This window comes from Lutra lutra, chromosome 2 (assembly GCF_902655055.1).
Source record: "Lutra lutra chromosome 2, mLutLut1.2, whole genome shotgun sequence".
Lineage (NCBI taxonomy): Eukaryota > Metazoa > Chordata > Mammalia > Carnivora > Mustelidae > Lutra > Lutra lutra.
The window spans coordinates 89,636,698-89,654,638 of NC_062279.1; the positions used below are offsets into that span (position 1 = coordinate 89,636,698).

A 17,941-nucleotide genomic window follows, 5' to 3' on the forward strand; every position below is an offset into this window, starting at 1 on the left:
CCCTATCAAAATACCAATGGCATTTTTCACAGAACTAGCACACATGATCCTAAAATTTGTGTGGAACCAAAAAATATCCTGAATAGCTAAAACAATCTTGAAAAAGAAGAACAAAGCTGGAGTTACCATGTTCCCTGATTTCAAACTATATTACAAAGCTACAGTAATCAAAACATTGTGGTACTTGCATGAAACCAGACACACAGATCAATGGAACAAAACACAGTCTAGAAATAAACCTCATACTTATGCGGTCAATTAATCTTCAATTGGACATCTAAAATACAAAAGAATGAAACTTTCTTATACCATATAAAAAAATAAACTCAAAGTGGATTAAATACTTAAATGTAAGACTAGAAATCATAAAAATCCTAGAAAACATAGATAGTAGGCTCTTAGACATTAGTCTTAGAAATATATTTTTGATCTATCTCCCTAGGCAAACACAACAAAATAAAAAATAAACAAGTGAGACTACATCAAACTAAAAAAGCTTTTGCACAGAGAAGGAAACCAATATAACAAAAAGCTACCTACTGAATGGGAGAAGATATGGGCAAATAATATATCTATTAAGGAGTTAATATCCAAAATATGTAAAGAACTCACGTAACTCAATAAAAAAAAAAAGGGCAGATGTTCTAAATAGACATTTCTCCAAAGAAGACATACAAATGGCCAACAGACATATAAAAAGATGTTCAACATCTCTCATCATTGGGGAAATGCACATCAAAACCACAATGAGATATCATCTCATACCTGCCATAATGGCTAGTACCAAAAAAAAAAAAAAAAAAAAAAAAGCCAACCCAAAACAAAAACCCAAGAAACAGCAAGTGTTAGCAAGAATGTGGAATAGAAAGAGCACTAGTGCAGTGTTGGTGGGAACAAAACGATGCAGCCACTATGGAAAAAGTATGGAGGTTCTTCAAAAAATTAAAAATAGAAATGTCATACGATCCAGCAAACCACTTCGAGGCACTTACTGAAAGCAAATGAAAACACTGATTTGAAAACATATATGCACCATTATGCTCAGTGCAGCATTATTTACAATAGCCAAGTATGGAAGCAAACTTAGTGTCCATCAATACATGAATGGATTAAGATGTGGTGTGTATACACAACAGAATATTACTCATCAATGAAGTCTTGCCATTTCCAATAAAATGGATGCACCTAGACATTATTATGCTAAGTGAAATAAATCAAAGAAAGATAAATATATGATTTCACTTATACATGGAATCTAAAAAACAAAGCAAATAAAACAAAATGGAAATAGATACAGAGAACAATCTAGAGGTTGCTGGGGGAATGGGTTTTAGGGACGAAATAGAGGAAGGAGATTAAAAGGTACACACTTCCAGTTAGAAAATAAAATAAATAATAAGACATGGAGATACAATGTACAGGATAGGGAATATGGTTAATAATATGTAATAATTTTGTATGGGGACCAATGGTAGCTAAACTATGGTGATGACTTCATAATGTATATAAATGCTGAATTATGTTGTACACCTATGTTTGTATACTTCATGTTTGTACACACTATGTTTGTACACTAATATAATATTGTATGTTAACTATACTTCAGTTAAAAAAATAATGAATTGTTATCATCTTCCAATATTGGGTAATTAAGGATTCTTTTGATATTGTTTTGGTTTTGGTATTATTATGAATGCTTCCCTCTGCTTACTCTTGCATAGTATTATGTAGGTCTTGTGGCATTTGGCCGTTTGTCTTCAGCCACTTTGTTTGGAGTTTGTGGGTATAACCTGTCATGTAGTCTTGTAACCAGTCTCCAAAATGGCCTCACATTTCCTGTGTTTCCTGTATTCATTCTGATCCTCACATCAATAGGCGGAGACTTTTTTTTCTCCTTCTGAGTCTGGGATGGCCCTGTGACTGATCTGAACATAGAATGTAGACAGTAACATTTGGGGCAGTTCTTGGACACCAGCCAACATGTGAGAAGGCCAAGCCACAAAAAGAGGCCATATAGGGGCGCCTGGGTGGCTCAGTTGTTAGGGGTCTGCCTTCGGCTCAGGTCATGATCCCAGAGTTCTGGGACTGAGCCCAAGCCTTCTTCTCCCTCTCCCACTGCCCCCGCTTGTGTTCCCTCTCTGACTGTCTCCCTCTGTCAAATACGTAAATTAAAAAACAAAAAAAAGAGGCCGCAGCACTGAAGTTTTCAGAATAACAGTATCAGCTGAACTCCTAGACAACAACCACATAAGAGAGCTATCCTGAATATTCTATTCCAATTAAGTCCCCAGATTACTGCAGCCCCAACAACCATCATAAAATGGTTGTTTTTTTAAGACACAAAGTATTGGAATGGTTTTTAACAGAACAGTGGGTCACTACAACATTTATATTTGCTGTAAATGTTCATTGTTTTTTGTTGTATTATCTAGTTGCACTATTTTTAAAAGAGATTTATTTACTTGAGAGAGAGAGAGCACAGTTCATGTGCTATAGCAGGGGGAGGGACAAAAAGAGAGAGAGAGACAGAGAGTCTCAAGCAGACTACCCCATGTGGGCTCCACCTCAGGACCCGAAGATCATGACCTGAGCTGAAATCAAGAGTTGGATGCTTAAACGACTGAGACACCCAGGCACACCAAGTTGCACTATTTTTATGAAGGGATTTAGAGAGATTCTAAAATAATGTCCTGTAACATCCCCCATTAAAATCTTCCCAGAATCCACTCTGACATAAGATTAAAAGATTCTTTATGATAGACCTTTCAGTCAAGACCTATAAAACCACCTGGCAGGGCGCCTGGGTGGCTCAGTGGGTTAAGCCACTGCCTTCGGCTCAGGTCATGATCTCGGGGTCCTGGGATCGAGTCCCACATCGGGCTCTCTGCTCAGCAGGAAGCCTGCTTCCCTCTCTCTCTCTCTCCCTGCCTCTCCATCTACTTGTGATCTCTCTCTGTCAAATAAATAAATAAAATCTTTAAAAAAAAAAAAAAAAAAAAAAAAAAAAAAAAAAAAAAACCACCTGGCAGTGTAATTGAGAACCAGAGCAGAATATTGGGAATTTCTAGTTTCCTCATATGAACTCTGGTCTTCTCATCAGGCTTACATAAAAGTAGATTCCTTTCTTCTCATATTTTGCCCCTTCCCACCTCATTGAAGTTCACACTGAATAAGTTAAAAATCCATATATTTGATATTTGTTTTCTGGATGAAACTGGATATCCCAATCTTCTGGAACCAGGTAGGTAGGAGTATCAGTTAAAAATTCCAACAATTGGGGAGCCTGGGTGGCTCAGTGGGTTAAGCCGCTGCCTTCGGCTCAGGTCATGATCTCAGGGTCCTGGGATCGAGCCCTGCATCGGGCTCTCTGCTCAGCAGGGAGCCTGCTTCCTCCTCTCTCTCTGCCTGCCTCTCTGCCTGCTTGTGATCTCTCTCTGTCAAATGAATAAATAAAATCTTAAAAAAAAATTCCAACAATTATTAACACGTTCAGAAAAATTAGAGTGAGTCATACAGGTTCTGCAAAAACGAATAAATTTGGCCCATTTTGAAAAACCATTCTATTCAGTCATTCATAAAAGTATTTACTGAGTGCTTTTCATGACCCAGAAGATGGGGTACCAGGGCCCTGGGTATACACTAGTAAACAAAGCAAACATTCCCATTCTTGAGGAAGTTAAGTTCTGGTAACACATTCTTTTTTTCTTTCTTTCTTTTTATTTTTTTATTTTTTCAGAGTGGGAAGGGGTGAAGGGAGAGGGAGAGAGAGAGAATCTTCAGCATGGTTCCATGCTCAGTGTGGAGCCCAACAGGGGGCTTATATTTCATGACCCTGAGATCATGATCTGAGCCAAAATCAAGAGTTGGATACTTAACCAACTGAGCCACCCAATGCCCCTGGTAACATATTAGTGGCCATTCTATTGTTACTTGAGCAAGCTCCTTGGAAGGTGCCAACTCACTTCCAGCTCCCTACACCAATCTTCAGTACACACCCTGAAGAGCCCTGGTAAATACTATTTTATCTGTTTCATTACATTTTCAGTGACGGCAGAGAGTTTCTTGGAAATTGGTTTCTCTGTATGTCACCCAACTAGGCTTTCCCATAAACCAATTCTGATTTCAAAGAGAAGAGTTAAATCAAATCATGGCAAGCAGTTGGAGGAATAATGAAGTGTTAGATTTAAATTATTTTTGGTTAAAAACAAAAGTAGCTTGGGGTGTTGCTTTAATATTTCTAATCACCACAGAATTCTGTAATACTTCACTAGGTCACTAAGAATTTTGGACCTTTTTGTGTACATGGGGGAGATGAGAGGTAAAGGAGAGAAGTAGTAGTGGTTGTTAAAAGATGAGAAGGGAAATGATAAATGCTCATATTCTCAACACCAACAATTTAGGCAAATCTAGTATTTTAGGAAGTTCTTCATGTACAACCTGGAAATGTACATTAACAGGAAACTTGCTACCCACTCCTTGACTCTCCTTTTCCCATCCATGTGTCTACTGGGATCTATCAGTGGGTGGGGTGGAAGACACTGTCATTGTTTATAATGCTCATAAGCCTGCATGGATGTGAATGACATATATTTAGAAATCAAAATAAAGCTTTAGGAAGATCTTCAATTTAATGGAAACTAGTCTAGTCATTTGAGAACCACAAGAGCTTTTTAGGGAAAATCTGCCTCTGCAAGTTGGAGGAAGTGTGGGTGTATTGGAGTCCCGGTGACACCTTGTGATGTCAGTCACCCGCAGCCTGAGGTTGATTGGCTATGAAGAGCTGAGGTAGAGTTTAAATTCTTGTACCATCAGAGAAGTGAACAGCAGAACATCAACACAAGAGTGGCTTCATTGGGCATAAATTCCCTCTTTGAGAACTTCAGCCTCATTGTTAAGACTTTTGGGGAAAAATCTTTGTGAACTAAAAAGGGTAAGAAATTTTCTTTTTTATGAAAATTTTTAAAATTACTTCTGCTATGTTTCGAAAATATTAAATGTGTGCAAATGTTGAAGGGCATTATGCCACCCAGAGAAAGATGGAGAGAGCTGAGCCTTGGGTTAAAATGATTTCCATTTTTGTGCCTGTTGTTATGCCACAGCAAATAATGATATGAAAATGACATATTAAGTCAACAGAGCCAGATGTTTTTCTCTGTACTGCTTTAATTAGATCTCTGCACAGTAGTTCTAAAAGGGGAAGTTTACTGAACAGGAGGCAAATGGAAAATAATTTTGAAGGTTAGCTTTAATTACCAAAACAAATAAAACTTTTACATTTAGGTTTCGTGGATATAGTGATGTTCATGGCCTACAAAACATTATGAAAGAATTTAAACTAGACTGGCAGGACTTCCAAAATATGGTCTTTCAAATTAAAAACGGTTATGCTATTTATCTAGGTAGTATCCAATAATATTATGAACTGAGTAACTAAAAGAAGATGCTAAGACCACTGAAATAAACCAAGGATGGATAATTACAGTGCTTTTGTATTGGTTATGTAGGTATTGTTGTTAGCATGATGCCTTGTAAAGAGAATTCAATAAAATGTTGAATATAACTGTCTTTTTAAAAAAAATATAACTGTGTTTTAAAAACACTTTCCAGTGTAGAAGACTTAAGAATATATATATTCCAATCCTTATTTTTATTTGCTGCATTTATTTCACTTTATCTGTATCATAAGTATCTGTCTTCCATAACAGAAAATGGGAATTGTGGTCGTGTAATGCACTCTCTATGACATCTAGAAAATCCCAAGTGTAATAGCAATACTTGAAGCAACCAGTCTTCTTTAGGAGCAGTAACTTCTAGTGAACCATACTCTCCGTGCGCCTGAGGGTCAAATAGACTATCCTATTTTGATGTAGTTAGTTGAAATGTGTGAACAAACAATATTCTAAAGGCATCAGTCCACTTAGCTATGCCAAAATGGTAATGTGGACCTATGTGCCTCAGATGCTTAGAGGCCTTCCAAATCTATGTTTAATTTTAGGGCATCTTGGACTTGTTTTACTATGGTTTAAGGCATATGATGTGGAATCGATTATAACTGACTTAAGACAATTACAGTTGGAAGGACTGGATATTTTTATTGCATTATTTGTTTGGTGTTCTGAATTCCTGATAGAATTCATATCCTGGTCAAATTCTATTTTATTTTTAAAGAGTAGTAATGAAACAAGTTGTAGCTAATGGAGATTCTGGTTAGTTGGATTTGGATAACTTTACTTTTGTAGGACCAGCTAATTACATACTACCGTATTGTTATTACAGTTATTACTGTATCATTATTACATACTACTGCATACTCAGCACCTAGAACAGTGCCTGGTTCATAGGATATTCCTTTTTTTAAAAAATATTTTATTTATTTATTTGACAGACAGAGATCACAAGTAGGCAGAGAGGCAGGCAGAGAGGAGGAAGCAGGCTCCCTGCTGAGCAGAGAACCTGATGCGGGGACCCTGCGATCATGACCTGAGAGGAAGGCAGAGGCTTTAACCTGCTGAGCCGCCCAAGTGCCCCTCATAGGATATTCTTAAAAAGTATTTGTTGACTGCTAATGGATGGATATATCGTTCATTGTACTATTGAAGATTAACAACACTAAGTCAAAAATAAGCACATCAAACATAATAAATTGAGCCTATGATTTTTCAATCCTTTATTTCCTTCTTTTGGCTTATTGCTTTCATTTCAGTTTACATAAAAGAAGATATATACTTTACAGTGAATCTTAACTTGGAGGAAGTTTCAGAACAAATTTCCCTTCTTGGAAGCACAGAGAATTTCTGGTTATACTTGAGAGTATCCAGAGAGAGAATGAAGTTCCCTACTCCCGATCTTAAACATTTTGAGTGTTTTCAACTCTGGGGAAAAAATGAGAAAGTTTGAAAATCTTTTATATCCACTGCCCTTCAAGCCGGTGGAACACAAGTTGAGGTTATTGATTTTTTTTTTTTGTCACATGCTTTCACTGTAGAATGATAGCATATACAATGTAGAAATGATTTTTACCAATCACCAAAAAAGAACTTGGGATTCTGGACTCATCTCTTTCAAGAGGGTTTATAGCTATTTTGCCAAATAATTACTCAAAATAGGGCTACCACATACCTGCTTCTGCCCTTTATAGAATGGTAGCTGAAAAGTGTATAAACTTTGGCAGCTCTCATTTGGAATGTACTTCACAAAAGCATAATTATTCTTATAAAAATACTAATTGAAAGCCTAATATAGGGTTTAAGATCTGACTTCCTTTAATGCTTAATGGCAGACTATATTCTATGAGAGGCACCTTCCGCTCTCAGGACTTCTGGGTGCATTTTATTTTAGTTTGGGAAATTACTGTTGTAGGTCAGGGTGCTAAATGGTATTTGGAGAAGCACAAGGAAGTTACTGCATCTCTCTTGTGTTTCATAACATTCCAACCCTAAGAAACATGAATGCTGGAAGCACACACTTTGTTCGTAAAAAGTCAAACATTCATTAGTGTAGTGTATCACCTAATTTTTTTTTTTTAAAGAGAAGCAAAACAAATAAAACAAAACAAAACAAAAAAACGAGAACTCCGGGGCGCCTGGGTGGCTCAGTGGGTTAAGCCGCTGCCTTCGGCTCAGGTCATGATCTCGGAGTCCTGGGATCGAGCCCCGCATCGGGCTCTCTGCTCAGCAGGGAGCCTGCTTCCTCCTCTCTCTCTGCCTGCCTCTCTGCCTGCTTGTGATCTGTTAAATAAATAAATAAAATCTTAAAAAAAAAAAAAACAAAACGAGAACTCAGTATTTACTGGCCTTATATCAAGTCTGGAATATTGCTAGCTTCCAGAACCTCATGAGATTATCACCCTATTAAAATTTCAGTTTGAAAATTAAAATGGTGAATAGCCTAATTTTCATTTGACTTGTGACACCAAAACCACTTGGCATGCAGTTGAGAGTATCATATTTAGGGGAAACTTTCCTTTGCTTAAAAAATGAACCTAAGAACTTAAAAAAACAAAATGTTTTGATTGTGGGAGCTAAGGGGAAATAGAGAAGAGGAAAAATTTTCCTCTACTCTCGTAGGGTCTTCACTGGGCTAAGACTTAAACTGACCTAAGTGAGATTAACATGAGAAAAGCACGTCAGTTTTACTGAAATTTTTACATGTATATGGTAGCCCTCATAAGAGAATGAAGACCTGAAGGAGTGACCAGAGCAGAAAGCTTTTCTACCTTTTATTTTTTTAACTTATTTTTATTTGTAAAAGATTTCTATTGATTTGTCAGAGAGAGAGGGAGAGAGAGAGAGAGAGAGAGAGAGAGAGAGAGAGAGAAGCAGGGAGAACTGTAGGCAGAGGGAGAAGCAGGATCCCCACTGAGCAAGAGCCGGATGCTGGACTCTATCCAGGACCTTGAGATCATGACCTGAGCTGAAGACAGACACATAACTGACTGAGCCACCCACTTTTCTAACTTTTTTTTTTTTCAGGCATCCCACTTTTCTAACTTTTAGATAAAGAAACAATACTTATGTGATGAACTGACAAGACAAAAGTGTTTGGGCTGGAGCAGTAAATTGTAGGGAAGTGATTGGGAAGATAGGAGTAGTTTAACAAGGTTTGTTTGTACAGACTTTTCTCAGCCCTGAGCTCTCTTCTCTGAGGATGAGTACATCTTCCTTCTGGGTACAGGGAAGCCACCTTTCACATGGGAGTTTCCTGCTTTCAGGAAGAAAAAGGAGGATCACAGCATCTTTCTTACATCTGCTGTTTCTCATAAAAATAATTTTTATGTCAAAGAGGCATAATTTGGGGATATAAGATATTCTGGTTTCTTTCAGAAGTGATATCTTTTAAAATCAGGCTTTTTTAGATGCAGTTGAGCATTTTCATGTTTTCTCTATTACTATTAGGCAGAAGATTTGAAAAAGAAACAAAAATATCAAAATACAAGGACTAATATGAACGACGCTGAATCAGAATAAAGAAAATAATACAAATGAAGAATAACTATGTTGAAATGGGATAACATTCATACATAAAATGAGAATATCTATTGGGCTATTTGACCTGTATGAAAGTAGAAATGAGGAACATTCTCAGTCTTCTTAGGATTTCTACTATTTTCTTGAATAAATTTAAAAACAGATTAAATGCTTTCTGGAGACGTGTTACAGGTGCTGTTCAGCATATTCAGACATTAGTGAGCAATGTATTCTTATTTTCTAGATCAGAGGTTAAAATTATTTGCAGCACCTTAAAAACAAAAGTGAAGTCTGAAATAAACTTGCAGGATTTTTCACAAAATGTCTGGCAGTCCCTCTGACAAATTGGTTAGGGCAGCCACAGGGCTTACAAGTGCAGGGCAAATTATTTTCCCTTTAAGTCATTTCAGTAACTTTTTGTATTAGCATGTAGTACACCTATTTTTAGATATAGAACAGGCTGTTTCCCAAATCACCAGTTCTTGAAGTGTGAAATGAAGCCACCATCCAGGAAAATACAGTTCGATTTGATATGTTTCACTCAGCGTGATTCACAAGAATATTCCAAACCTCTCAACTTCCCGAGATCCTTCAGTAACATGATTGACATTTTAAAGAATTTAGCACAATCTATGTTTCAGGTATGATCAGTCGTAGCACAGCAGATATTAAGAGCTTTCCGGAGTTGTAATATGAAGGCTGCCAAGTACACTTCTTCAGATCAAGGAAAAAAGTGCAAAACCAACCTATTTTGTCTAAACATTATTATGAAGTTATAAATGTGACTGAGAAGCAATTTGTGTGTGTGTGTGTGTGTGTGTGTGTGTGTGTAGACAAATGTAGATGACCCATCAACGGTATCCCTAAATTTCGTGTTATGTGTATATTTGACAGGTTGCTATACCACACTAAGGTGCATAATTATCATAAAAGTGATTGGTCAGAAATCTCTCTATTCCTCTTTCTTTACTTGCTCCTCCATTTATCAAATTTTATGGGTTAGAGAAGTGTTTATAGACCTCTCCATTGAAATATTTTCAATTTATCTCTTCGAAGTAAGGTTTCTTTTTAACCTGTTTATTGAGATATAGTTCAATATATACTTTACACACTTGAAGTATACAGTTCAATAATTTTTAGCCATTGCACAGAATTGTGCAACCTTCACTGAAATCAAATTTGGAAAACTTTCCTCACCTCCAAAATTCACTCCTTAACTGTCTCAAACTCCCATCTCTTCCAGCCCTGGGCAAGCACTGACCTACTTTCTGTCTCTATAGATTTGCCTATTTTGGACAATGTATATAAATGGAATCATACAGTATGTGGTCTTTTGTGTCTAGCTTCTTTCCCTCAGTATAATGTTTTCGAGGTTCCTCTACTCTGTAGCATGTACCAGTACTTCATTCCTTTTTATGGCTGAATAATATTCCACTGTGTGAATATAGTACCTTTTATTTTTTCATCAGCTGACAGACATTTGGACAAGTTGTGTTTTTTAATAGGAAGAAACTGTTAAAAAATTAAAACTTCTATATTTCTTTAGCATAGAGAAAATATCTTCTGTCCTTCATCACAGGTAGAGGTGTCACACCCAGCTATGAAGACCAGTATCTTGCTTATGTTACTTTGGGGATTGTCCTGTGCTCTTCCAGTCCCGGTAAGTATCAGGGTAGGGATATATGAAATAAACCTTTTATACCTAAAATTCCACAATGTTCATTGGCTATAAGCAAGGTGGCTGTATATCTTCCAGTCAGATGAAAATAGTAGTTTCTTAGGAAGCTGTTTTCTTTAAAATATTATCTGAGTTAGTCCTTATTCTGTTGAGTCATATAGCTATGATTCTCATTTTTCTTCATCATCAGTGGTTCTCAAAGTGCTGTCCCCCAACCAACAGCATCAGCATCAACTAGGATTTTGTTAGAAATGAAAATTCTTGGATCCTACCTCAGACCTACTGAGCCAGACTCTCTAGGGATGGGGCAATCTGTGGTTTAAAAGGCCTCCAGCTGATTCTGATTCATACAAAATTTGACTATTACCCCCTACATATGCAAAGTGTTAATAGCTACTGCCTTGGAAAAGTTTCTGCGGGTTAACCATGTGCACTAAATTTTCTAGGTAGCCAGGTATCAAAATACTGAATCTGAGAGCTCTGAAGAATGGAAGGTGAGTAGAAATAAGGTTTTTAAAAATATTATTAATTTAATATATTATTAAATATATTGGCTCCACCACAGATGTTGAAACTGTTAATGATTTAAGGAACACCTTAATAACCTAAGGTATAGGTAGTAAGAGCTATAATTTCTAGTTCATGTGAAAAAATTTAGTTCATATAATGTTTCAACTTCAACTTAGTAGTATAATTCAGTGAGGAGGTACTTTTTTCCTTTAGCTTTATTTTCATAACGGATGTCCACAGTAGTGGAAGGGAATGGATGACAGTGAACCAAACTGCTCTTAAAGGATTAGGACTAGAAATCGGTTTTACCAGGAGATGTCTGGCAGGCAGGAGGTCAAGTCTTAGAAAGGGAGAAAAGATGGACGATGAGAGAATACTAGAGTCTCTGGAGTAATAGCTAATGTTGATTGAGTGTTAACTCTGAATAACCTAACAGTTACTAATTCTCAAGAACTCAAGAACCATTGCTAGGCTCTTCTATGTGCTTTACAAGAGAACACTGAGACACAGAGAGTAACCTAGTTTGTCTCAGTTACATGGTTAAGTGTTAGAGCCAGACTTTAAACCTAGGTCACTCTGGCTCCAGAATCCACATTCTCTATTAGGGTATTATATCCCTTTCAGGAAGGGGCCAAGTCTAGGAGAGCAACAGGTTCTCAAGACTGAAACTACAAGTAAGGCTTGAAATCTTACGCTAAGTCAGAGTATTCTGTTCATGACCTTGTCACCTGCTGGCTTTTGCATATAATGCAGCTTGGGCACAACATTATTAGTGGTTGCCACATAATGTCAGAGGCTTGGGATGGGGGTTCTGCCCCTGCCTGAGAATAGAATTGGCATTGCAGGATTTCTCATATGAACTTTCATCAGAGATGTCCTTTGGCTGATTAATTGAAAAGCAGCCACTGTAGATCCTCTCTCTCATTCAACCAAAGACTCTAAGAGTACCACAAACGTGTTAGGTTCTCAAGTTTAGCTTTGGCATTAGAAAAATACCAATGTCTTGCTCCCTTCTATCCTTTAATTCTAAATGCTAACCAACAGTTACTTCTGAGAATCTAGCATTGTGACTGCCTGTGGGGTCACAGGGCAAAGACTCCAAGTGATTATAGCTCCTTCCTCTGGGGAGATATCCCTGCTTAGCACGCTGAGAGGATTGTTGAAGACATGCTGATAGCAGCTCCTCCCTGTTTTTCTCTGCACCTCAGGTCTTCACACCCATGGCTCAGCAGCTTTAAACCACAAGGGATTTGGGGATCCTGCTGTGCTTAAGGGGAAGGGGGAGTGGAGATGCAGAGAAAGCAGAAGAGGTGGCTCAGGCAATCTTAAGAGTTCTTACAAGATCAAAAAAAGTGAAATACATCAGAACTATGCCTAATGAAGTTTCAGACTTAGTTTTTGTGTATGTGTGATCTTACGTAATTCAAGAAAGGTTTAATGGCTTTCTCAATTCAGTTTTATCTATCACTGAACTTTATAAAGTGATAGTCTCAAAATGGATTATTTCTTTAGTTTATATCATATTGAACAGTTCTCAAGATGCTTCCAATTTCTTCCTCATAACAACTCTGTGGAGTGTGCACAGTGGTTGCTAATATTCTTAATTTATGAATAAGAAATTGACATTGAAAAGGTGAATTAAATTGCCCAGATTCACACAGAGTGACCAAACATCACAATTTACCCAAGACTTAGGGGCTTCCTGGAACATGTGAATTTCAGCACTAAAACCAAGACAGTTGGTTTTCAGGGCTATAAACAAAAGCCAAGAAGCTAATTGAGACTTAAATCTGGGTTCTAAGTTCCAATGCTGTTTTTTTTTTTTTTCCCTATGTTACATTTTATCTAGGTTGTACAAACAACCACCTCCAAAGAAAGTATATTTTTCTCTAAGTGAAGTATCAGAAACACAAAAATCTTCTAGGTCTTTTAGCACACAAGAACTTTCTAGGCCATCAGGCCATCTCACATTCTCTTTTTCACATTCTCATTTCACCATAAAATGTCATTATTACTCATGTAAATGTAAACTATATATCAAGAAATGAAAAAAAATCAACTAAAATTATTTTATTTATTTATTTTAAAAGATTTTATTATTTATTTGACAGACAAGAGATCACAAGTAGGCAGAGAGGCAGGCAGAGAGAGAGGAGAAAGCAGGCTCCCCGTGGAGCAGAGAGCCCGATTCGAGGTTCCATCCCAGGACCCTGAGGCCATGACCTGAGCTGAAGGCAGTGGCTTAACCCACTGAGCCACCCAGGCGCTCCTCAACTAAAATTATTTTAAATATCTGCGAGACATGATCCACTGTAAAGGAGTAACTTGTTTTCCTTCCTGTTTTTATAGGGACAGTTGGCTCAGACACCAACACCACCTTTGGTAACTATCTCATTCATTTTTTTTTTCCCATAAACATCTCATACAGTAAATTTACTTTAATACTCTTCTTATCACCTTAAGCCATTTGGACAGCAGTAAATCCGAACTGCAAGCAATTTATATGTATCATATGTTTTTTTCCTTGGAAATTACTAAAAGGAAAATAAACAACTTTTTCTTTTCCTTTTAGGAGAGCAGTGAGTCATCAGAAGAAAGTAAAGTTAGCTCAGAGGAACAGGTAATTAAACAGACCTTTCCTAACTTTTCAGGCTGCTTAGGAATTGAAGGAAATGATGTTAGATTAAATTACCTGCAACCATTCTAAATGTAATATTTTCTAACCATTAGTTATGCTAGCTAAATCATCCCATAAAGAAGAGAAAAATGAGTGGGATAATTCAGATGTGGACATGATGTTCATTCTGTATTTATCACTGGGGCCAGACTGTAGACACTGTGGCCCCAGATGTCCTCTAATTAAAAAGAACACACACATGCACAAATGGTCCTAAACTATGTTAGACAAGTAATAGCTCATTTATCACTTTAAAATGTTGCTTTTACAATTGGAGCAGTTCAGATCAGGCAGAGAAAGCTTTCTGGCTAACATCAAGTACCTGCTGGGCCTAGACATCTCCTCCGTGTCAAGGATCTTATTGGAGGAGAGAACAGGAAGGCCCTGAAGAAACTTTACTGAAACAGCTTCTTTGGTAATGATTTGTCTTTAAAAAAAGTCTCAGTGGTGACCCTGGTAATGAGAAAAGCTGACTTAGCCTGTAATTATAACCCTTTAAGAAAAAACTGGCTTTTTTTCCTCTTACGTGTGCACTTTTTTTTTTTTTCTTCATTTTCTTAAGACTTAATGTCATTACTTTCTTGGTTGTCCTACCATTTGACCAAACTCAAACCTGTGGGGTTCCAGAGATTCCGGAAACCAGGTTTCTCCCTGAGGCTTTGATCCATGTTGTATTTTATACTCAACCAGTTGGAAGATGAATTATTAGTTTTTTACCACTATTACTAAAGGTAGTCTGAGGAACATTCTAGAAATTTATAAGCACATAATTGGGGATGTTTTCTGGAGATGTTATGATTTATTGCCTCAATATTCTCTGAACTCTCAAGAGTAATAGTATTTGTTTGAGAAGGGCGCAGTATGTACCTATTGAGGTATGGGGAGCTAAAAAGATGCTTAGTCCAGCATACCAATGTGAACCCTAACAGTGGGAAGAGATGTCATCATTCTGTACTCCCAACTGCAAAATCAGACATTGATCAGTAAGGACAAGTGGAAAAATAAAAACAAAGTCAGCAAGAATGCTCTGCTATGGGATATGGTAAAGAGAGCAGATTTTTCCAAAGCATAATGAATGAAGACCCACTATCCTTCTTTATCTGTATAGAGCTTCCAATTGTTTGACTTATGGGGATAATTTCTCTGAGCTCACACTTAGAACTAAGACTCCCTGGTGGTCCCACTAGTTGCACTCTTCTAGCTAAGCCTTCTATAGGCAACCCTCTGCCTGTCTGAATGAAGTATAAATATAGTATGGGTGAGATGTATATCTTACCATAACATTTTATTTTCATTTTAGCTAAAAGTTTCATTCTACTGCCCTAGTACATTCCCCCCGCTGCCCCCCACCCAGAGTTGGTTAGAAAAAAATTTGGGTCATTTTAAAATCACCCAATAATTTTGAAAAGTGTTTTAAGCCAAAAAATTTGATGAGTGTTTCAAACATCTCTTTAATGTATCAAAAACGAAAAATTCTCTGAGAATTTCTTCTAGGAATCAGACTTACAATAGGATTTAAGTTTCATGAATGTGATTTCTATAGAGCTTTTTAAGAAAGTTTCTGTAGCACTGAGTGAATTGTGCCTATATAAAATGGAATGACTTGAGTTTCAACTCCTCTTCTTTCCTCTTTAACCTTTAGTAGACATGTTATTGAGTAGTAAAACTGAGCATGCTTTAGAAGGAGGGACAAAAGAAGAAAGTAGGAAGAGCCTAGGTAACACCCTCTATATCAGCTCCTGGAGTACTGACCATGTTTGTTAACCCCAAACTCCAGGAAAATGAAGACCCCAGTGACAGCGCTGAATCAGAGGAGGGTTTTGATGATCATCAATATACACATAGACCAGCTGGTGGCCTTTCTAGGAATGGAGGAAAAGAAGGAGCCGATGATGATGAAGATGATAGTGGTGATGACACTTTTGGTGATGATGACAATGGCCCCGGACCTGAAGAGAGACAAGGAGGAAACTCCAGACTCAAAAGTAATGAGGACTCAGCTGACACCACACAATCTAGGGAAGACAGTGCCCTGCAAGGGGAAGACAGTGGCCAAGATACCACCAGTGAGAGCAGAGACCTTGACAATGAGGATGAGGTGAACAGCAGGTCTGAGAGAGGTGACTCTGCTCGAGAGAGTGAGAGTGAGGAGCACTGGGTGGGAGGTGACAGTGAAGGGGATAGTAGCCATGGGGATGGCTCCGAGTTTGGTGATGAAGAAATGCAGAATGATGATCCAGACGTTATCAGGAGTGACAGAAGTAACTCCAGAATGAACAGTGCTAGTGTCAAATCAGAAGAATCAAAAGGAAACAGTGATGAGCAAGCAAGCACTCAGGATTCAGGTGATAGCCAATCAGTAGAATATTCCAGGAGGAAAATTTTCAGAAAGTCCCGCATTTCTGAGGAAGACGATATAGGTGAGTTTGATGATAGCAACACAATGGAAGAAATCCAGAGTGACTCAACAGAAAACACCAACTCTAAAGAAGCTGGTCTCAGTCAATCCAGGGAAAACAGCGAGAGTGAATCTCTAGAAGAGAGTGAGGAAAATCAGTCCCAAGAAGACAGTCAAGATGTACAAGACCCCAGTAGTGAGTCTAGTCAAGAGGATGATCTGCCATCTCAGGAAAACAGTAGTGAATCTCAGGAAGAAGTAGTGAGTGAGTCCAGGGGTGACAACCCAGATAATACCACCAGTCACTCAGAAGATCAGGAAGATAGTGATTCCAGTGAAGAGAACAGCTTGAATAAACCCTCCAGTTCAGAAAGTGAATCCACAGAGGAGCAAGCTGACAGTGAATCCAATGAAAGCCTCAAAGACTCAGAGGAAAGCCCAGAGTCCACTGAAGAGGAGAATAGTTCTAGCCAGGAGAGCCAGTCTCACAGTGCCTCAGCAGAAAGCCAGAGTGAAGAAAGCCAGTCTGAGCAAGACAGTCAGTCTGAGGAAGATGATGCCAGTGATTCTCAGGACAGCAGCAAATCAAAAGAAGACAGCAACTCTACTGAGAGCAAATCAAGCAGTGAGGAAGATGGCCAGTCAAAAAACACTGAGATAGAAAGCAGAAAATTAACGGTTGATACTTATCACAACAAACCCATTGGGGATCAAGATGACAATGACTGCCAAGACGGCTACTAGCGTCAACTCTCCAAGAAGTGGCTCTCACCTATAGGGGTCTTGGGAGTTGGAGAATAGGGAAATCATTATAACTACAATTTATTGATTTTTTTAATGAGAAGGACAACCAGAGGCCATTTCTTTCTGAAAGGAAATGTTGTAGGGTGTCACCTAAATGTTCTAGGGTGTTACCAACTTATAGGGTTTAAATACTCTCAGGTGACACCAGAACACACTCAATGAGACTGGAAGAAAGGAAAGATGTACATTATAGCTTCACAACTGAAATAGTTACTAACTCATTAACATAACAGTTACTGAGGTTCTATTATGTACCAGGCACTGTGCTAGGTGCTGGGATATAAAGAAGCTTAAGGCTTGTTTCTTGCTCCTGAGGAGCTTATAGAGGGATAAATAAACTTAAAAAAGCTAAACAAGGATACATATGGGGGAAACAAGAATTATTACAATGCAGTGTGGTAAGTGCTGTAAGAGGTATGAACAAAATATATGGAAGCACAGAAGATGGGACCAACTTTGCCTTGGAAAATCAGGGTAGTCTTCACAGCAGAAAAGACTAGTGCTGGAGCTCTGCCTAAGATTTCTTTGTTGAAGACAAGGGAATTCTATTCATTCTTGGGATAAACAATAGTGAATCCTATATGATTAAATATTTAGTTTTTGAAAGCACTTTCAAATTACGGCACAGTGAGGTATTCTGGATAAAGGAAACATTGTTTTCAACTAATTTACCCTTTTTGATGCTTTTTGTGGAATTCCCATGAACACTGCCTCACCCACCACTGGTGATACGATATGGAAGACAGGGTGGGGGAGAGTAGTAGAAAGAAATCCCTCTTTAAATAGATAACTTTTAGCTTTATTTTTTTCTAAAATCAGTCTATGTGCAATGCTAGAAAAATTATTGAGTCCTTTACATATGTTGCACATAATGAAATTGTGTATATAGAATTCAATTGATTTTTGCC

At 37.8% G+C, this 17,941-nt stretch overlaps 1 protein-coding gene and 1 long non-coding RNA gene across 2 annotated transcripts in view; one reads left to right on the forward strand and one right to left on the reverse strand.

The window, feature by feature from the left end:
- Nucleotides 1-17,941, reverse strand: part of LOC125094256 (uncharacterized) — a 134,998-nt gene that overhangs the window by 74,760 nt on the left and 42,297 nt on the right. The window lies entirely within an intron of this gene.
- DMP1 (dentin matrix acidic phosphoprotein 1) lies at nt 4,836-17,498 on the forward strand. Its single transcript, XM_047719913.1, has 6 exons — nt 4,836-4,930; nt 10,546-10,620; nt 11,091-11,138; nt 13,504-13,536; nt 13,727-13,774; nt 15,609-17,498. The coding sequence occupies exons 2-6, from the start codon at nt 10,567-10,569 to the stop codon at nt 16,971-16,973; spliced, it is 1,548 nt and encodes a 515-aa protein (XP_047575869.1). The 5' UTR covers nt 4,836-4,930; nt 10,546-10,566; the 3' UTR covers nt 16,974-17,498.